Raw genomic sequence first — 22,237 nt, 5'->3', positions numbered from 1 at the left:
CATGATAAATTGCATCTTTAATAGTTCAAGACATTCACAATTCATTACTGGTAATTGGTTTCCCTTTATCACCCACGTTACGTGGTTACCTACATGCCAGAACCTGAAAATAAGTTACAAAGACTTTATTTGTGATGCTGTGATTCTATGCATCTGGGAAAAAAACCTTCATTGTGTTGCTGTATAATGTTTTCGACAACTCCTGCGGGTCCTCTTCTCTTGCTGCTGCCATAATCTCCAGTACTTGTCTGCAAAATCAAGTTGACATTTGTTTTACCAACAGATATGCTCTATTGCCCGTTAATAACATTGCTTTACAGAAAACAATTACTGAATGTTAACATGCATTAAGCTTATTTTGCTATTGTAGTTTTTCTTCTGAGGGGGGGAGGGGGAGGGGGCGGTGAAATATCCTTATAGTTGATCTTTCTACTTGCCTAAAAAATATATTCCCAAATATTTTGGACGCCTGTTGAATTTGGTCACATTTACTCCTGAAAATTGGCTGCCCAATGAATAACTGGATGTGTTCAGTTTTGCTCTAGTTAGTCTTATTATGAACATTCACTAAAATTACTTTAACTGAAAGCTTTGCTGAAGCCGGTGTACTTTGCGTTCAACGATGATGCACCTTTTTGAATTCTAGAGTTGCCACACAAGTTTACCACAAGACACCACACAAGTTTACGAACATTTGCCGCCTTAGGCTGCGCTTATACAGCTGGCAACGCAACCGATGCCGTCGCGATAGTTGTCTTTGGAGTGTTGGCGACGTCGCTAGCTACAAGGCCAGCGACGTCAAAAGGGGAGGGCAGAGGCACGGAGAAGCTCCCGACTGGCCGCAAGGGGAGACCGTTGCCCCGAAAAGAAAAAAAATATCAGTGACTACCAGATTGCTGGTGGCACTGTCGCGTGCACTATAAGCGCACGCGACTGCGACAATGCATTTGTTGTGATATCGCCGTCACCTATAAGCGCAGCCGTAGGAGTATAAAATGACCTGCTTGCGTTCACGGGACAAAGGCATTATAACAAATCTTTATTTCAGAAAATTCAAAAACTAGTCTGTAATTTGGGCTACTAATTTGGATTGTTGCTAGGAAATATCAAGTTTATTTGAACAAATTTCATAGAGGGCGCAAACAATATCTTCCACCCATTTGTATTAAATCCTGCACACAAAGGGGACCCACCTGCCCCCGCCTCTCGCCCCAAACAAAAATTTTGATTGTAGCGCAGATGCTTAATTTTGTTTTTAATTCTACCTGTACCTACTATCATTTTGTTCTAAAATGATTGCTCCTCTACTGGATTGGCATGCAGCATTTTTCCCACTCGACAGACCTTCAGTACAAGACGGGGTAGTATGTCTGTGTAACAATCCTCCACTTTAGTGCCACATTACAAGGAGCAAGTCATGTTTTCTTAAACATTAAACGGTTGTATATCTGGAAATGACTTGCAATACTCTGCTTACCACGTTAAAGAGCCACTTATGTTTGATGGTAATTAAAGGGGCTACTTAAATTACATTTAGTCCCCGTAATATATAAATGTGCAAAAAAGGTTCCAACAAAATATTACCAACCCTGATTATGGCTGCCAACTAACTGAAAGTAAACAGCGTGATAGTGATGCAGTCCTGGTGGTGCCAGCGTAGGTATAATATACACCGAACTGTTGTTAGTCTGATTTATTATTTTTGAAGGTTAGTTGTTTAAAGTGCTTGATTATTTACTTTAATAGCTATGGTACATGCATTAAAAAAAAATATATATATATATCACACACCCGTCTCTGAAGAGCTGCAAATTATTGCTGATCTAAACATCTTTACCATTAATGCTTGCGCTGACCCATCTGCTCTGAAATGGTTATCTAACCTGATCTCTCCAAAGCGTTTTTTTCTTTCCCTAATTAAGTCCTTCAAAGTCTCCTGTATTAGTTAATCCGCTAAACCAAATCAATATGTAATGACATCTGGTCTTAAATCACAATACAAGCTCACATTTCATATAGTTAAAGGGAACTGCCAAGAACATTAGTGCTATAAAGTATTTTTAATGTAGATTTGTCTTTTTTTTTAAATATATATATATATATATATATATCTTTAATGTATTAAACTGCATAAAGATGGCTCATTATAGCCAACACCTTATAGGCATTACTTGCAGGTGTAAAAGATAGTAAAAATTGGCTAAGCCACCATACGACCCATTTACTTTCAAGTTGGGGAGGAGGCGGGGGGGGGGGGGTGAAGAGAGGTACAGACAGTAACTTGCTTCCTACGCCCTTTCTCCCCGGTGCAGAGGGAGTAGGGGGGTGTATCAGTCGCAAGTTCAAGCTCGTTAGCTGCTTCATTCTAGTGTGATTACTTGTCCCTCTCCACTGCTCCAGACTAGTTCCAAGACAGAGGAGGAGCGGGACATTAATCAATTCCCCAGCAGCTGACCGGAGCAAGCTGGGAGAAACTCTGCAGGGTCCTCCGCACCAGAGAGAAGCAAGAATCGGTCTCCGGACTTCTAAGCCCCATGCAGGCAGTGTTGGAGAGCTAGGCACTCATTTCCAGAGACTTTAGCATTCGGCTTTCTGCAGTGCTCTTTGTCAAGCATATCCAAGCAGTGTCACATACACTGTCTACTTATAGCGAGATAGAACACAGACGGACACCAAAACAGTTACTTCCGGTTTCGGAGCGGCTGTTTTTATTTTCATAGTATTTCATGCATTAGATTTATAGCTTTTATTCTATGGGGAGAGTGCTGTGGACAGTTGGGATCTTGGATCATTTCATGGACTGGTTTGATGTTGCCTGGACATCCACTGGCACCCCAGGCAGAGAAGTAGTTTGGCTCTGCTTTTACTGTTTTTTTTTTTGAGTGCCCCAGATCTAAATCCCCTTTTTGTTATATGTCTGGATGATACGTATAATTGTACCAATTATCCTTGAACCCCTCTAATCATTCACGCATGGTGCAAACTATCTTACTACACGATACGTGATCCAAATAACTGGTTAGGGTCAACTTAACGCCAATATGCCCAGTTTTAGCATTTGGTACATAGATCCCATATCCTCACACAGCTGGTTAACGCGATCATTAAAGATATAGAATAAAAGAGCGCACATCTCACCCATTGGGGCGCTTGCGTTGCATCCTGCTGGAAGAGGGCAGCACCCTCAGGATTGGACTTCATCCTACTTTTATTATTGACTTAAGATACGTATATCCATGTTTGTGTGCAGCATTATTTGGATTGAACTTTTATATTGTGGTTCCTCTTTTTTTATTTGCTTCTTTGTGCCAATTCATGAAAGTTTCTCTCTTGTGGGCCACTCACACTGATTTTCAGCGCTCAAGGCTGAGGGGTTTCTACAGTTACAGTTACTTAGGGGAATAGTTCCTTTTGCCACCTCATTTTCATTTTGAAGCCTTGGAGCATACATTAATTGTATTAGTTTTGTGTAGTCAGCTTTTGTTTTTATAATTGATTTCTTATTAAAGATATGCCAGTATGTTGCTAGGTGGCACCATTGATTTAATACCTTCACCACCAGAGTGGGCAGCATAACATAATGCAGACTTCCAGACTACACAATACATATAGAAAAAATAAATAAGTGCGCACTAAAATATATACTTAATACAAAGTGTTAATTGTGATGTCAATTTAAATTAATAAAACACACCCCACCATGTGGAAAAGGTAAATAAATAAATACCAATGTAGATGAGCGTCTGCTGCTGTGTAAAGGGTAGCCCAAGACCCTAGAATCTAGTAACAAAATAACAAACAAAGCGCACAACACTCATCGTGAAAAATGTAATAAACTATGTTTATATATAAGGTGTTTCAAGGTTATGCGTACATCAAGGTAGATTAATCAAGCATAGAGCCACAGAGTGGCAGTTACCAGCGTCTGCCAGTAATGATTCAGACCTCACTTGGCAACCACAGAGGCAGGCATGTGCCGCGCTGTTGCCTGCCTCTGTGGTTGCCAAGTGAGGTCTGAATCATTATTGGGAGACGCTGTTACTCAAAGCAGAGCGGGCGCTCTGACGTCACAGAAGGGCCCGCGGGACCACGCCGTCACGCTGCCTGACTGATCGGGAAACACAGTGAGGTCTGCAGAGGAACCTGTGTACTACTTGCGAGCAAAGGACAACCACTCCCCAGGATCCACTAAGCGTATTGACGCTATTTACAGGACATTGAGACTGTGGCAGAGTCATCAATTATCTGGCATTTCACCTACCTGTAGGTGGAAAGGAGAGTGAAGCTCTGATGGTTCCTGGTTGCAGACGCTGGTAACTGCCACTCTGTGGCTCTATGCTTGATTAATCTACCTTGATGTACGCATAACCTTGAAACACCTTATATATAAACATAGTTTATTACATTTTTCACGATGAGTGTTGTGCGCTTTGTTTGTTTTTTTGTTACACAATACATAGCAGGCCCCTCCAACAGCAATTTCCCATAATCCTCATTTTCAGCTATCTTGAAGCGGTTTTTCCAATGAAAACACACTTACATGATATGGCAGGGTTCATTCCTGTCCTTCAAACAGTGCCCTGGCTCCCACTTCTTTTTTGTTGGGAATGTTGTTCTTACATATTTTGAGCTTGCATGAGTATTTTTCACTCCACACCAAGGAGCATCTGTAACATAAAAACAAGAAAATGTGTTTACAGCTACATTCATGAATAAAAAGGGGCCGAGCCCTGTCCAGCCGCACCGGCTACCCCTCCGCCCCCACCCCCCAGCTAGAACCTGCCTAAAACCGGCTCTACATCTGGCAACAACAGGGTTAAATTGTGAAGTAGCCAGGGTAAGCCTTACCTGTCTCTATCATTAATCTCTCGCTAGGGATTGACTTGAGAACCTCTATGTTGGACTCTGTTTTCAATGAGCTGAAATCAGTCAAACAAAATGCATTAGTAAAGACATAGAAAGTGTCCTTAGTGAGGAAAGGCAGGCACATGAATAAAATCATACTTACCAGCCATTAATTCCAATGTACAGGTCCATATCGATTAGAGCTGCTGCCTGTTCCTTTGTACCATCAAAAGAATGAACCTAAACAACATGTTACTTTGATACGACCAGTAGAAAAAAAAGTGTGTTTGATAGGGCATCTATTACAGACAAATCTCTAAGCACCTGGATGTGCAAGGTACAGTAAGTATATCATCAATGCAACGACTTGTACCGACCAAACACTACAGAGCCCCATTCCCAAATATTAATGTATTACAAGCAAGAATAAACAGGAGATTGTATAACTTATCTGCGACCATATCATTCACAGGTTGGGGAGATGTAATGTGATGTAATACACAGTGTCCTGATATTAAACTACGTACACTATGGGAACAATTCCATTATCATGTTGGTTGAAATTAATGATAACGTATACAATCTATATCACACTAAATAATATGACCCGTACTAGAATTTTATGGCCGCCATAATTCCCAGAGCTACGAAGCATGTGCAGTTGATGCGCTCTCGTTTATTCAGTGAGTACTAACTACTGTAACCTGTATTGTATGCTTATTCCTAGGGATACATTCCAGAATCATGATACGCAAAGTATGTTATGGGGAGTAAAAAAAAAAGAAGTGACAAAAATCATCCACCATACAGCAAATAACAATACCACTTGTGAACAAATTCACACGTCTCAGGCAGGTCTGCAATCCTGCCTTTCCCCATTATCTCTTAACATACACCGTTTCCTCTGCAGCCAGCGAGTCCCTTTATGTTTCTTATCCATTTTAACATTGACCCCTATAAGCTTATGCTAGCCGCATTATACAGCTTTTTCAGCATAGCCTGGGTTAAAGCTGTGCATGGTCAGAAAACCTACTCACTACTGGCCTTGACCTTCCTTAACCCACGCTGTGCTGAAAAGTGTGTGTAAAATGGCAGCCATGAGCTTACGCCGTTGCTGACCCCTCTGGCAGGGAACGGGTTAATTAATGAATGGCACAGCGATCTGCAAGCATAGATTTATAGGCATATAATCTATATTGAACAGCGATAGGCAACATGATATATAGGTAATGCGGCAGCCCTTGAAGTATATCTATATAGATAGATATCTATTGCACCGGCACAAGGGACGTTGCAGCCGTGAATAGGAGCTGCTTCTTGCTCCCTCAGCTGCATACTGCCACCGTGCTGACAATGAATGCTGAATACTGTCCCGCTCCTCTGCTTACACTGGGAACTAGCGATTAGCACAGGAGAGGAGAGAATCCGGATTTAATGAGTGCACGCGGGCATTAAGCAGCGGAGAGAGAATCTACAATTCACTGCAGCAACATCTCCGCTCCCTCCGCCCTGGGGAGAGAGAGCGCGCACGGGATGCTGGGGAAGCCAGTGGTTGAGGGCCGCAGGTGAAGCCTCAGTGGGCCGCATGCTGCCCACTAATGCTCTGAGGGTAAGCGGTATCGATTTTCCTTTTATTACTTACTACACCTCCAACACATCGGTCTCGATTTCGCCTCATTATATCTGCATGTGAAAAGAAGACAAGAATGGCGAGACTCCAAAAATATTTCCGATCTTTATATACGACTCTTAAAATGCAGGGGAACAAAATGGGCCGAAAATTTTTGCCACGTTTTTACAAGCATTTTAGCAGTTTTGATTGGCACACGAATTTGTCATTTTTATTTCAAGTTTTAGAGTATATATTTTTAAAGGTTTGTATCCGTTTTTTTAATGTTCTTTTGTTACTAACAATATGTTAACTTAATTCAGGGGTGGCCAACTTCAGTCCTCAGGGACCACCAATAGGTCAGGTTTTAAGGATATCCCTGCTTCAGCAAAGGTGGCTCAGTGGTTCAGTCATTGACTGAACTGAACAGCGCTATTATCAGCCCCCAGGTTCCCGAGATACTTATCAGTGAAGTTATCAGGTTTAAATCTCCCTGCAGGGGAAACAAAATGGCTGCCAAACCTCAGGCAAACAGAAAGCTGCCATGTCATTTGTTACGGCTTCCTGTTAAGCAGCCATTTAAAAACTAGGAAATTATACCCTGTAATTTCACTGGTAAGGCTCTCGGAAACCAGGGGGGCCCAGGAGCTGAAAATAATGCGGTTCACCCCGATTAAAATCATGTAAAAAATTTAAAAAAAGGGTGGAGGGTAGTTAGGAGATAGCTAGGGGAGATTGTTGCTTTAAATATTTGATGCACTTGAAAACATTCTTAAAGTTTAGTGGCTAAAACCAACCAACCTAAAAATTCCTTGTACGAATTCCTGCAGTGGAGAAACATTGGTAATTTTGTGTGTTCTGCCAGGTCGAACTGTTTTTCAAAATACCTTTTCAGAGAAGGGGAAAGAAAAAATGACAGATGTGACCAAATAACGGTTACTGTTGAAATACAGCACAGTACATCTCCACGGGTAAGTAATGTGGAACCTGCAATTCATTGCTCTATACAGTGTTCGATGTCGGCTGCCAATTACAGCACAAGCTTCCAAAGTCGCTCCCCACCATGCTTGGCATCTACAGCAGCAAGGCATTGTGGGGCGTGATTTTGGAAGCTCCTGCAGAAATTGACAGCTATACCCTGCCATGCTGTCTGCACACACTGAGGTGCAGTTTGGGGCCTAATAAGCGTTTGTGTCCCCCATGAGCCCCATGTCCCCATCCTGGGATCTGTCACACAGACTTGTGAGTGGGCAAGAAGATTCCTTAATTAAGGGTTCGCGGAACAAATATTTTCAAGCAGGGGTGCACACTGTAAAAAAGTTTGTGAAACACTGTTCTAGAACACACCGCAAGCCTCTTTATCACAAATGAAGTCCGAGTTTATAGTAATGCTGGTCATACTGCGGTTACTTATTAGCAGTAAGTTGGTAAAAGTGTAAGCGTTTGCCCAGCCTGTTGAAGCTGCTTCAGTGATATCACAGGGATACTAAACTAGAAGCAGCTTTGGGAGTGAGGCCAGGCCGAGCAGTAATACCAAGGACAAGCTTGCTGTATGGAATAGTATAAAATCAACATGAAAGTTGCCAGGGACATACAGGACAATCCAAGTTCGACTTCTCTAGCATGTGGAGTTTAAAGCAAAGAGGTCAATTACAACAATTGACCTACGCACGTTGTAGTATATGAGGGTGTATGTCTGGAGGTCTGGTACACAACGTGTTCCATGAAGCCTGCTCTTCTATAGATCGCAGAAACATCACAATTAATGGGAATTCTCCGTTAAATAAACAACAGTTCCCATCCCCATGTGCATATCGCATGAGGTCTTTGGCCGCGACCAAACCGCCCCTGGTGCTACGCCGCCAAGACTACTCACCGCCAGGCACCTCGCCGCTTGACATTTGGCCACGACCCCGACACCATCTTTAAGTGTCCCATGTCATGCAGCCGCCGTTTATGTAATTGTCCCGTTCGCCCTCCTCGCCATCTCTAACTGTCCCAGATGTAGGAACGGAGGGCGCGGGACTCGGTGTGGTGGTTGCCCGGGACATTCACATGAACAGCGGCCGTGCGATATGGGACATTTTTTAAACATGGTCTTAGGGTCGCAGCGTGCAGGGTCAAAGTTCAAGCGGTGAGGTGCTCGACGTTGAGTTGTGAGAGTGGCGGAGCGCAAGGGGCGGGTTTGATCATGGCCAAAAGTCCTAGGCCGCCATTAGAGGACCTGAGAAATGTGGTCAGAAGAAACTCCTATAATGTTTGTACCTGCCGCCCTGTGCATGGTTTTCTTAATGTCTAGCTTCTGAGATTACCATGTTAGCCTTCAGACTACAAAACAAGGAGGCCGCGCTCCTCCGTTGTCTTCAGTGTATATCTTGGAGTGATTATCTTCTCCTGCAGCTCCTTCACTCTCCGGTGATCAGCCGGGCCAACAGTAAATCGAAATGTACAAAAAAGTTGGAGCGCAGAGAAGAAGAAAATTAGGTGTTAAACAATCGTCACTTTATTGGTTAGTACACTGTATAATAAAAACTTACAATTAGGTAAAACTGCGTGCAAGATGGGGTTCCCACGTTCATCCGTAGTTAGCGCCGTCACTACCCCTGCCCAGACCGTTCTCTCCTACTGCGGATCCCCGCAGAGTTCCTAAACCGGAACCGGAAGTCTACCCACTTGAGAATGGTGGGCGGGCTCCCACGTGAGATAGCAATAGCTGGCGGGGGTGACGTTGGAAAACAGGAACGGGTACCCCTATCGTGCAGGTATTATCAGGTGCTCTTGATGAAGCACTAGTATGCGCAAAACGCGTTGAGGGGTTGCTCAGTAGTTTGGTATACACGTCTATCTAGGAGTGTAATACCTGCACGATAGGGGTACCCGTTCCTGTTTTCCAACGTCACCCCCGCCAGCTATTGCTATCTCACGTGGGAGCCCGCCCACCATTCTCAAGTGGGTAGACTTCCGGTTCCGGTTTAGGAACTCTGCGGGGATCCGCAGTAGGAGAGAACGGTCTGGGCAGGGGTAGTGACGGCGCTAACTACGGATGAACGTGGGAACCCCATCTTGCACGCAGTTATACCTAATTGTAAGTTTTTATTATACAGTGTACTAACCAATAAAGTGCCGATTGTTTAACACCTTCTTCTCTGCGCTCCAACTTTTTTGTACATTTTGATAGCCTTCAGACTACAATGGAGCTCTCCCCAGAGCTCTGTGCAATCTTCTTCACGCTTAATATTTAAAAATCAGATTGCAAAATAAAAATCAACAAAATGTCGATCAATGCAGACTGTTGCTTTAACGGAGTAATAATCATTTTAAAAATAAATACAAAAACAGCAGGCAATGTTTAGTTTCTTACTTTAGCTGAGTTTCTTTACGACAAAACTGCAGTCTATCAAAGTCTATTGAAACAAACAAAAAATAAAGAATACGTCAAATTTTTTTTCTACCTTTATTTTCAATTGGCACCAACCTTTTTCTTAGAAGGGGGGAAACGCGAGTTTGAAAGGAGAAATAAAGTTCAATAAATCAACAGTAATTCAGAAATGTAGTTACTTTCCATCATTAGTCCACAGCTACAGTATGACAGAGGAAGAAACGAACCCCAATATAAGCACTCTATCACCTAATGGGATGATTCCAACACATACCCACATTTAAGCTGAAGCGGGGGTGCCTGTATAGTGTGCACAGTATGACAGAGCAAGTATTAACTTCTGACGTCTCCCAGCCTAGCAATACGTACCCAGGCCGCATTCCCCAACAGCCACTACTTTTCCTTTGTTATTTTCCAGTAGATGCTGCAGTTCAGCTAAATACTTGTCAGGATCACCCTGCTCAAACTGCCCACACCGCGTGGGGTGGCAGCCCACCGTGCTGTATAACCTGTCTGAGAAAGAGCCAGGCCAAGAGTTACACTTCCTCCAAAACACAGCAAGATAAGACCAAATGGAATCAACAGGAGGAAAGATGCCCTGACTGTGAACAGAAGGTTGTTAGGCGATTCCAATTATTGGGCTAATGCAAGAATGAGAGGTTTTGTATGGGCTTTTAAGACCAGTGTCCTTCCTTGCGTACTGTACAATATATGAATTGATAGTGGGGCTGGATTGCTTAGCTCCCCTTAACCCACTCCTCCCCATCTCAGATTCATCAATTCTATGTGAGTGCACTTTTGCCATGTAAGAGACAGAACCGACGTTCCTATTTTGCATTAGAAAAAACACTGTTACATACAATAATGGACCAGCACATAGATTAATAATCTTGATCGCCCATATATTACAAGACAGAGTGAAATGCTCTACCAGGGATCTGGGAGATAAATGAACATGAGATTGTTCAGGTAATAACTCAATGTTGTACATTTCATTTCCACAATAGGGATTTTTGTGGTTTAGTTCCCGGGTAAATCACATTAATACATTCAGTGGTACTGATAAAGGCGTTTACAACATTTCTGAATTGGAATATATAGGTCACCCCAATTACACATATTCTGATATTAGAGTGTGAGTACATACATACAGACATAAAAAAAATATCAAAGGACAGAATACCATTACACTGTGCGAGCTGAATTGCTTCCTTGCTGTCCTTCAGGTATGATCCTGTAATCATAAACTGAAAAATATAACTCATAAATCATGCTGTGTAACAAACATAACGTCCAGCACAGTGACACAGCAACCTAAAGAGATAACACGTATTAGTAGGAGAACTCATCCACTTGTAGATTGTGTATCAGAAAAGAGAATTCCACAAACAATGCCCCATAAAGGGATATTGGAAGCCAACAGAGAGCGGCTGTTCTCGTGGGCACGTTCTCACGCACATCCGTGTGTGGATTCCTGTATAATGTGGTGCCCATTTTTTGATTGGCATAAAGGCAGAACAAAATGATTACTCCTGTTTGTAGAAGAGGAACTAAACAATACAATGGGGACAAAATCTAAAAGGAAGTCAAATTGGTGGCTTGGGATTTCAGAGCCACGGAGATCTAATTGTTTTATGACTTTGGGAGTGCGAATCTCCCAGGACAATAAAACAATATAACATGTAATATTTAGCTTTTATTCTTTATACGGGCTAGATGCAAACCATTGCGGAGTGACACTTGTTGGTTCTGTACCCATGCTACTTTCCACCCAATTTCTTCGAGCTGATGGGCTAATCGGCTGGCAAGTGTGGCACATACAGAACATCAGATGTATTATGCCATGATGCAGGGTATGTATGTATGTATCTATGTATGTGGCCTAGGACATTTGGCTGCGGCCGTTTCACCGCGACCAAATGACCGCTGGCGCTTTGCTGCGATTCACCTCACCGCCGGCCACTTTGGTAAGTGACCAACCTGGTCACTTACCTTAAAGCCATATAATAATGTTAATACGTTAAAAGCAATGCTACCACCTACCCAAAAAACCTTAACCCCTTACAAGTTCACATTGCTCAAAATGTTGCCAGAGTAGAGTAAAACCGGCAGTATATTAAGGGCAATGTAACCTTGCACCTCGACCTTTAATGATTTGGAAATAGTTTTTTTGCAAAATCCCTACAGTAAAAATAATATTGCTGTGAAAGGACTCATTTTCCAAATAAACTAACAGCAATCTGTATTATACAGTTAAAAAAAAAAATACGTGTGTGTGTGTGTGTGTATATATATATATATGTATGTATACACACACACACACACACATACATACATACATACACATATATATGTATATATATATATATATATATATATATATACACACACATATATATAATATATATATATATATATGTGTATAACGAATACCATTTTTTAATTATTACATTGATAAATATGGCACAATATAATTTGTGTCTTGGAGACTGAAATCATTGCGATTACCAAATGTTGTCCCAGGGAACCCCTGGTAACCTCTCGTGAAACCCCAGTTCCACAAAACACAGGTTGAGTTAGACTGCAAGGGTGCGGAAACTTTTCCCCATGCGCCCCCCTCTCCCCCCCGCTCACGTCCCCCCCTCCTTACCTTGTCTCCGGCGTCAAATGACGCCGCGGGGTCACGTGACGTCACAGCAACGTGACCCTGCGGCGTCATTTGACGCATCGCCGAAGACAAGATAAGGGAAGCTGCAGAGGCCTTGCGCGGTCCCCCGGCGTTTATTTTAAATACCTTGGGGAAGAGCGCGGACCTCTGTAACCGCTGTGTCCCCCCCCGGGAAAATCTTGCGCCCCTCTGAGTTAGAAGGGTGGTACTCAGTGTAATTGTTACTCTGCCTATTTCCCCACTGGTACACCAGTGAGTGTTCAGAGTAAGCAATATAAAGTTGGGTTTAGTAGAAGAAATAAGGCTTATGAGACTTCTTACCTTCTGCACGCCGGTTTTGACAGCTCGTTCAATTATATCTGCAAAGTCATCTGTGAAAAAGGGCACATCTCATTATTTTATGCCGAACTTTAACAGAAAAAAAACAGATGTCCAAAATGCCACTACTAGGGAGATAGTGATACATTTTCCTCCACCTGTGCAGCTGGACCAATCTGCACCCTACGTAACACACCCTAAGATGCTCATCACCAAACCTTCGTTTGATCAGCTGTGGGGCTGGACCATACTCCATCCTGATGTATACTTCATCCCACAATGAGCAGCTATCTAGATTGTAAACTCACGAGCAGGGCCCTCATTAACTTTTGTATCGGTTTGTCCATATTTGTATTTGTATTTAACTTGGTTTAAGTAATTATCAAATCTGTGTACTGCGCTTCGGAATATGTTGGCGCGTTACAAATAAAAGATAATAATCATTTTCAATTTTGGCCTGAGGGAATATCTCAGTGGGTGTGTCACGGTATTTGAAGTGGGTGAACTCGGTTTCAATGCCAGTGTCTGCAATCCTTGTGGCCGTGGGCAAGTCGCCCAAATCTCTGTGTGCCTCAGGCATCAAAAATGAGATGGTAAGATCATAAGGGCAAAATGGTATGTACAACACTGCATTCATTATCAGTGCTAAGTAAGAAAGTATTATTTTATAGCAATTACTGATCATTTTTTGCACAGAAAAAAAATTGGAAATATTCCAACCCTTAGTCAGGCTCATCTATCTTATTCTGCAATTTAAATGAGACCAGGTCTCTGCTCATGTCAAATTGTCTCACAATTCATTTTCTTTCCAGAGACTATAAACAGGGCAGTGTAGGAGGGGTTGAGGGATTTACAAGAAGGCATGCACACACTGACACGCCACTGAAAATATCAGTCAAATTTTATTTATTTATAAAATATTTTACCAGGAAGTAATACATTGAGAGTTACCTCTGGAAGAGAATGGAAGAGAAGACACGCTCATGCATTTCTACAACTGACCATTTGGTTAATAGCCGAATATTCTCTTTGGCTTTTCATAGGAAAATTTCTCCCACACAGAACATACAGCAGTACACATATGCGCTCACTCACACGCACACTCATGTTCACTCTAGTGTCTGCAGCTAAACAAGAAGTATGACCCAAAACATCAGACTTGTCACTTGAAAAAGACAGATCTCATCCAATAACTCTTACCTTGGTGCTTCTGGGTACCTCTGTAAATCCCTCTAAACACGGGATCTGTTAGGTTAATGCCAATGTCTGTAAATAAAGGTAATGCAGGAGGACATTTTAGAAGAGGTCTACAGAGCAAGACTCCAAGGGGACTACCTCAACTACTGTATCTCTTAAAGCAGATATATACGGTGCTGTTTGCCTTACGCATTATGCCTATGTCAGACTTATTGGCAGGAGTAGCGATGAAGTCGTGTGTGAAACATGTAGAGTGGTGATTTCTGGAGACATTCAGAGAAGGGCACTGGCTTTGAAGTTCTGCCGTTTCCTGCATCCGGAATCATCTGCTGGGAAAGACATCAGGAGCGACGCCGAGACGCTGAGGCCAGCGAGGGGGTGAGATCGCTGAGACGCTGTCTCCTTCTACATCTCCCTGCTTTCCCTTCTTAGGCCGCGTCCATGGATAGTGCTTGCGGGCAGAGGCGCGCTTCCGCTCGGCACTGAGCCCCTACAGCCGCAATGAGCGGCTTTAGTAGGGGCTCGCCTACGCAAGTGTGCGGAAGCGTAGGTCTTGTACAAAATTTAGATTTGGCGCTCGCCGCAGCGCAGGGCCAGTCACGTGAGCGGTTCGCCCAATGAGGGCGAACCAGCTCCGTGACGTCATTGGCCTGCCCCCGCTTTACCTCCACCTCCGCGCGCCTCAACACGCAATCAGGAACCATGGACGCAGCCTTAGGCCGTGCGTATAGTGCCCGCGACGGGGCCGCTACCCAAAAACAAATGCATTGCCGCCGTCGCGTGCGCTTATAGTAAGCACGGCGCTACGGCTTGGTCGCGATCGCTGGAAGTCATCTCAATTTGATTTTTCCAGCAACCGTAGCCTGACGTCGCCGGCACTATAAGTGTAGCCAGGGCCGCCAACAGAAATCGTGGGGCCCGGGACATACATTTTAAGCAGGGCCCCCCACCCCCCGTATCGGCGGTATTGCCCACCAAGCCCCCCCATTTCACACCTCATGAGCCCCCTCTCTTTCCCCCTCCCCCATCCTATGTATTTCTTTCCCTTCCGTCTCACCCCATCTCACTCTTCCGCCTCACATGTATTTCTCTCCCCTGCTTCTCACTCTTACTCCCTCTTTTCCTCACTCACCCCCTCCTCTCCCTCCGTCAATTACCCCACGCTCACTCATTCCACCCCTTCCACACACACAATTCCCCCCACAAGATATATACCCAAAAACTTCCAACCCCCAAATATATACAACCCCCCCCCAAATGCATACAAAAACTCCACCTACCCAATACACACGTGTGTGTGTGTGTGTGTGTGTGTGTGTGTGTGTGTGTGTGTGTGTATATACACACACACACCACACTTAAGGTTATGGTGGGTAAAAAAAGTGACTAAAACCCTCCACAGTAAAGCATAAAGGCATAAAGCAACTGTAAATATTCCTGTATATTCATTTGCATGTCTTAGACAGGTCTGCAACCCTGTCTTTCACCATTATCACCCAGCACTTCCACTGCAGCAAGGGATTCTGGGAAATGACATGCAAATGAGCACACAGTGCCACCTTTTATTTCATGCAAGGTTGAAACATGTCTGTGAGTGGGTTTACTAACTTTGCATCTCCCAAGCCCTTGCTTAAAAGCTGTGTTTAAAGAAGCATGCATTGGCTAAGGGTTGCTCATGTACACACACACGTGTACCTAGCTGCGTGTCAATCTGGTGTTCAATCGCGCGGTGGTGACGTCATACGAGTGCCAGTATTCTGGGCTGGCTTGGATGGCTGTCGCGACGGACCCTTGGCGCGCGGCAATGACGTCACTCTGGTCCGTTTTTTTGGCGCAAAATGTCTGCACTATATAGGTAAGCTTGTTTATTGTTGTAGTTACACCTTGACAAAGTCCCACAGGACGAAACGCGTTGGTGCGTTTGTGGCTCTCTTATTTCTGTATTAAGAAGCTGATTCATTAAATACCTTCACTTTTATCTGGAGTTGCCCTCCCATTTTTGCTGCTGTGCTCCTTCTGCTCTTTTCTTGCTGGAATCTTCATTCTACAAAAGGATTGCACGCTACCCACGGAACCCTGCACCTTGGATCTATTCCGGATACCCCCAGGGACAGGTAATGGGCAGTTGCCCTCCCATGTTTACCTTTGTCCTATCATAGGGGATGCCTTATGCTCGAGGGGTTTATTGACTTTAACTATTGGTTGTGGCAGTCCTATGGGTTATCTCCCCTGCAACCTATAACCTATGGGTTATCTCCCCTGCATATTATTATGAACATTTATACTGATTGATGGGTGCAGACTATTCATCGTGACTTCAAAGACATTACAAATATCTTTATTGGCAGTGCACACGTATATATTTGAGCACCACTCACTCTCCTATTTCTATGAAGAGAGTATTAACCTATTCCCTGCCACAATGGATTTATGCCTAGTTGATTTATTCAACATGCGAGTGCAATTCCTACACTACTATACTCAATTCATTCATATTGAAGAGACAATATTGCACTACAGGCATACCCCGCATTAACGTACGCAATGGGACCGGAGCATGTATGTAAAGTGAAAATGTACTTAAAGTGAAGCACTACCTTTTTCCCCACTTATCGATGCATGTACTGTACGGCAATCGTCATATATGTGCATAACTGATGTAAATAACGCATTTGTAACATGCTCTATAGTCTCCCCGCTTGTGCACAGCTTCGGTACAGGTAGGGAGCCGGTATTGCTGTTCAGGACGTGCTGACAGGCGCATGCGTGAGCTGCTGTTTGCCTATTGAGCGAAATGTACTTACTCGCGAGTGTACTTAAAGTGAGTATCCTTAAAGCGGGGTATGCCTGTATTGTGTTTCTATTCCACCTTCCTCTTCGGTACCTGCGCTCCCCCAAGTTTTCTGAAAATCTCCACATTTGATTAATTTGTGAACAAATTCTGAAAAAGGGGTTTTTGAGCTGCATGTTGTAGAGTTGATATCACCCACTTGTGCAGGTAGGTGTATTATTTGTAACACTCGATATCACTATTAATTCACTAAAGTCACTGATTATTTAGCATTTCAATATTGGACTATTTAGCACAATTCTACTAGGAGCACCCATTATACACTTGTGCGTTTGTTTGCGGTGTGTTTTCTCAGCCCCACCCTCTGCAGGGTTTATGACTCTGGACAAAGGAATTAAAAGGTCAGTTGAATTCATTCAGAACTCCTTCAGCCTACATCTGCCTGGGGCGGCAGTAAAAGGGTGTCAGCCGTTTGCTGCCCTTACAAAAGGTCGGTTACTGGGTTGGGTAAAGTCTTCTAACACAACACATTGCAGGCCTATCCTACAGTAAAGGTGCCAAGTAGAAGAACAATGTTCAAATATAGTGCTCAAGTGACATGCTCTGTAATTAACAATGATTTTCTTGATTGAAGGGAATAGGCTGGGTATAAGGTATATAATTGAGTGAGGTATATATGGGTGCGTGTGTAGTCTGTGACCTGAATAAATGTCCTGGTGAGTGTGGGTGATGGAGATATATGAGCCCCACCCCCTCACTGCCAATGTGGACTGGTACTGACACTTGTATAAACACACCAATAAAATACCTCTATGTACTGTTTAAAGGTACAACTCACGTGACCTTGCCCATTGTGCCTTCTGGAAAGCGTGCTCCTGCTGGTAGAAATGATTCGGGTAGCCACAGATGTAGAGGTGCAGCGCACAGCGATAAACTGGATCCACGGGACAGCAGCAGTATAATGAAAATAAAAGTTCTTTATTGAGAAGTCATGGTGCAGACAGGTATGGGTGCAGGAAAAAAAAACCTCTGTCTCTAACGCGTTAGAGACAGAGGTTTTTTTTTCCTGCACCCATACCTGTCTGCACCATGACTTCTCAATAAAGAACTTTTATTTTCATTATACTGCTGCTGTCCCGTGGATCCAGTTTATCGCTGTGCGCTGCACCTCTACATCTGTGGCTATCCTACAGTAAGTCTTATAACACCATTTTAAAGCAGTAATACAGGTCTCCCCCTTTTTCTCTGGTTTTAAAGTATGTGACAATGTATATACTTCTATGTTCTTACCTAAGCTGCCAATTGTTTGGTGATCCTGTTATAGATCTGTCAAAATCCTGCTTGTCTGCGTAACGTGATGGCGGCTTTGCGGTTTCAATCAATCCTTCTGTCAAAGTAAGTCAGCAGCTACACTGTATCCTAATTTTACAAAGGTAACATTGCCTATTGTTACAGTTTGCAGCTGAAACTGCTGGGAACATTGGCAACAATTTATCACAAACAGGAAAGTGTTTCAAAGATCTTGAGCTGCTTGGGAGGTGGGCTGAAGCCAAAAAAGGAAGAGAAATAGCTGCACTTCATGTTCAAAGGATTCTCAGATCATTTATTTGCTTTCAAATGAGACCAGTGATAGAACGTTTCGGTGGAGACAATGTTAACCCTTCCTCGGGTATATAAAGTACAAAATGCCAAAATTGGAGTTTAAATACATGTATTCATCTCATTGGGCAACTCAAATTTTAGCGCCAATTTTCAACGCTGTGATGTCATTAATTACATTCTTAAAGTGATAACACTTTCTCTTGACAAATGTATAAATTCACTGTTATTATACTAAAGTTACACCTTAACTCTAAAAACTGTGACTTCATAACTGTGCCTATAAAGTAAATATTTATACAGATATATATTTATATTATCTCTACATCAGCTAAGATTACTATTTATACAAAGTATTTAAACAAAATATTTTTTAAAACATTGAAAAGTCCAAAAAAATTTTTTTAACAAAAATACAGAAAGCTATACAGATTGAAATACACATTGATATATAAACTATACTCTAAATTATAGTCCATTATAAAGAATATACTCAATTACACTTGGCTATATTATATTCAATCCCATTCACCAAGATCCCTAGAGTCATCTCATACAATATATAGATATTTGAGAAAATTAATTTATAAAGAAAGCAGGACATTTTATGTAAGAGGGCTGGAATAGGGATATTGATATTTATCGTTTGCATGTTTGTAGTATTAGTTGTTATTATTTCATGCTGCAAATTAATGTGTTCATCTTTATGTAAAATGATTATGCCTTCTGTTAAGTCAGTTAATCACCCGTATGCTTCACTGAACATTAATGCCCCTATTCCCGGTTCACCAACTGTAACATACATATAACTCTAGAACTACAACCACCAGCGTCCCGATACCTTTAGTGGATTATGATAATATTCAAATCCAGTACGAGACCCCTGTATCCTAGGGATTATCATTTTGATGACAAAAGGAGGGACTGATAATGTGTGTATCAAGGGGGGGGGGGACTCCATTTTGGCTGCTATATAACAATTTTATACTAATACTAAGATGTCAGGGACTAATACTGCCATTATGCCATTATGCTTTTTAGTCAGATGTTAAACTGACCTTTTACCCACTTAATGGTGGCTGAACTACTGAACTATGTATGTTCAGACATATTTCACCATGTAGAAACAGGAAGTTTAGTCAGCTGTGCTTAGCCTGAATTTATGAAATGTCTTAACAATGAAATGTCTTAACAACAAGAATCATGACGCTCCCTAGACTGCCCCAAGATCGGGCAACTAGACTAGTTCCCAAATCGTAACTTTCCATCTGTCACTTTCTAGATAAACATAAAGGGAAGTAAGTTTCTCGCGTATACGTGTTTTTTTCTACGCTCGCTCGCCTATATAACCTGACTGTAAACCATTAATAAATGAGAGAGGTTTTTGACAACGCTCACTGGTATCTGACTCAATTACTTCTCCCCCGAGCTGCTAGTTCTTTTCCTGTCTTTTCCTGTCCAGCACTTTAAGAGTGGGTGAAAAGGCCTCCGGAGGTGATCGATCCAAGTACGAGAGAAGGTTCCTACGTAGCAGTAGAGAATATATTTACAGATATTCTATTCAATAACTTTCTATAAGGGTATGAATCTCTTCTCTAATTGAATTATGTAATCACTTTAGAATAGTGTATCTCCACTCAGAGGTATTAGCTCCCATTCAATGGTATACAACGAGACACACACACACACACACGTATTTTTATAGCTTCCAATGACTGAGCTCCAGATAAGAACCAACGCTAACACCACCCTAAAGGCCGTTCTATACTGGTTGTGGCCGTGCATGCGTGAACGCGCGTGCACGTGCCGCATGCTTTTCCCTGATTATAGAGCCGGGAGCTACATGTATATATGTGTGTGTGAGTAAATGTGTGTGCATGGGTTGTGTGAGTGAAGAAAGTCCTAAATAAGATTTTTTGAAAGAAAAAAAAAAAGTTTAATAAATATTTTTATTTTTTATTTGTGCAATCATTGACACACACACACACACACACACACACACACACACACATTTGAGCGCCGGTAGCGGCACAAAATCATCCCTCCCACCGTCTTCGCCGCTGTCTGTCGGCTCTCCGCCGTGCGCGCAGCCCTTGTATAGAAGGGCTGACTGACCTCAGCCATCTATAACTGCCGTGCGCGCGCACAGCGTAGCACGCCCCGGCCCTATAGAACGGCCCTTACTCTTGTTACTAGTTTTAAATACTTGGGCATATGGTTTGACTCCCATTTAACATTTGGGATGCACATTGATATGCTGACATCAAAAACCTATGCCAAACTAGGTGTGCTTTACAGGAACAAATCCTCACTAAGTCTGCTGGTCAGAAAGCGTATCGCACAACAGATGCTAATACCAATTATCAACTATGGGGACATAGTATACGGCTCAGCACCCCAAACCCACCTTAGCAAACTTGATACCCTCTACAATTCAATATGCCGCTTTGTTCTCCAATGCAACTACAACACATATCACTGTGAAATGCTCAAAGAACTAGATTGGTCATCACTTGAGTGTAGGGGCAAAGTTCATCTTTCCTTTCTTGCCTTCAAATACTTTCTGGGCAATACGTCTATAATATATATTATCTCTAACTGTGCATGCTATGTCTTGTATATAAAGTATACCCTGTTCACTTATATAACTGTATTTGTAACCATGTATTATTTGTCATCTTGATTCTATGCCCAGGACATACTTGAAAACAAGAGGTAACTCTCAATGTATTACTTCCTGGTAAAACATTTTTATAAATAAATATATATTCCATGTTTTTTTTCAACGGGACACTTTGATATTTAAAGTTATGTATGCAGGAGGGGAGACCACAATTCTATTTTTTTTCTCTATTTGCACTTAACATTTTCTTATTTTATTTAATGACATATTATATCCTTGTCCATTTGTTCTCTAGTCGTTAGCATAACATATTCATACTCCTATAGTAGTATCAATGTATAATTTTATTCTAGATTACACTACAGTGTCCCAGAGTATGTGTGATTTGCATTATTTCTGGTGAGTGAAACCAAACATCAATTTAACCTGAGAAAAAGATCTAGAGAGCAAAGGGTACAAAATTTAAGTGTGCTAACGCCTGCTGTAGAAATCAGTATATTAATTCATTAAAATTGTCTGAGTTGAATTAAAAAAATAAACAACACAAGTCACTATTATCTAATACTACAGAACTGATTTATTAAATAAAACAAAATCCCGTTTTGCTGCTTTAACCTTGTCTGTTACATACGCTCAATCATATATTATGTAACCACTGTCCATGAAATATATTACCTCTGCTCATTGAATGTAACCATGCATTGTTATTATAAGGCTGTACCCAGGAACACGAGAGGAGGAATCTCCCAATGTCCCAATCTTCCTGGTCAAACATGGTATAAATAAAGAATATGAGAGTAAATGGAGGGTCCTCCTATTGGGGGATAAACCCCCAATGTGGAACTGTGGAAACTAATCTCTCATTTAGATAAATATAATGTAAAGATGTGTGTCTCACCGATAAACTTGAAGAGAGACATGTCTCCTGTGATTCTCCTTCTGTCAGGACTGAGACACTGCTGCACTGCCCCACAATGCTCTGCGCGCATGGAGCCAGCTTATTGGTACACCCACAGCCACATCAGTCATTCGGCCATCTTGCTGCACCCATTTCCAGCAGGCATCAGCAAGCATGTACCATCCATCATGGTACACCACATCATACATTCGGCCATCTTGTTATACCCATTTCCAGCATGCATCAGGCCATCACGGTACACCCACCACGTCATACATTCGGCCATCTTGGTACACGTAACACACAATCA

The 22,237-nt window shown here is 42.4% G+C and overlaps 1 protein-coding gene across 5 annotated transcripts; it reads right to left on the bottom strand.

The window, feature by feature from the left end:
* Nucleotides 1-22,093, bottom strand: TATDN1 (TatD DNase domain containing 1). Of its 5 annotated transcripts, XM_075582188.1 has the most exons (13): nucleotides 21,928-22,084; nucleotides 18,098-18,226; nucleotides 14,020-14,085; nucleotides 12,823-12,872; nucleotides 11,017-11,080; nucleotides 10,203-10,346; nucleotides 9,816-9,858; nucleotides 7,256-7,341; nucleotides 6,488-6,528; nucleotides 5,009-5,085; nucleotides 4,849-4,919; nucleotides 4,541-4,667; nucleotides 1-248 (listed from the first exon to the last, which is right to left on the bottom strand). In XM_075582188.1, the coding sequence occupies exons 5-13, from the start codon at nucleotides 11,075-11,077 to the stop codon at nucleotides 146-148; spliced, it is 753 nt and encodes a 250-aa protein (XP_075438303.1). In that variant the 5' UTR covers nucleotides 11,078-11,080; nucleotides 12,823-12,872; nucleotides 14,020-14,085; nucleotides 18,098-18,226; nucleotides 21,928-22,084; the 3' UTR covers nucleotides 1-145. The 5 variants fall into 5 exon arrangements, with proteins under 5 accessions (XP_075438303.1, XP_075438297.1, XP_075438300.1 ...); XM_075582182.1 differs by lacking the exon at nucleotides 18,098-18,226 and having other exon boundaries at nucleotides 21,928-22,087; XM_075582185.1 differs by lacking the exons at nucleotides 14,020-14,085; nucleotides 18,098-18,226 and having other exon boundaries at nucleotides 21,928-22,093.
* Between the last annotated feature and the right edge of the window lie 144 nt (nucleotides 22,094-22,237).

The sequence above is a fragment of the Ascaphus truei genome, chromosome 2 (genome assembly GCF_040206685.1).
Source record: "Ascaphus truei isolate aAscTru1 chromosome 2, aAscTru1.hap1, whole genome shotgun sequence".
Taxonomy (NCBI): Eukaryota; Metazoa; Chordata; class Amphibia; order Anura; family Ascaphidae; genus Ascaphus; species Ascaphus truei.
Note: the sequence above shows the minus strand (reverse complement) of the source record. Positions and strands in the feature narration are given on the sequence as shown.

What these genes read in the sequence shown, in the direction of transcription:
- TATDN1 (XM_075582182.1), bottom strand. Translation starts at nt 22,018, where the DNA reads ATGCGCGCAGAGCATTGTGGGGCAGTGCAGCAGTGTCTCAGTCCTGAC. An exon ending in GTCTCTCTTCAAGTTTATCG is followed by an intron (nt 14,086 to 21,927) that starts GTGAGACACACA and finishes CTTTATTTACAG; the next exon opens with ACATTGGCATTAACCTAACA. An exon ending in GAGATTAATGATAGAGACAG is followed by an intron (nt 4,668 to 4,848) that starts GTAAGGCTTACC and finishes TTTATGTTACAG; the next exon opens with ATGCTCCTTGGTGTGGAGTG.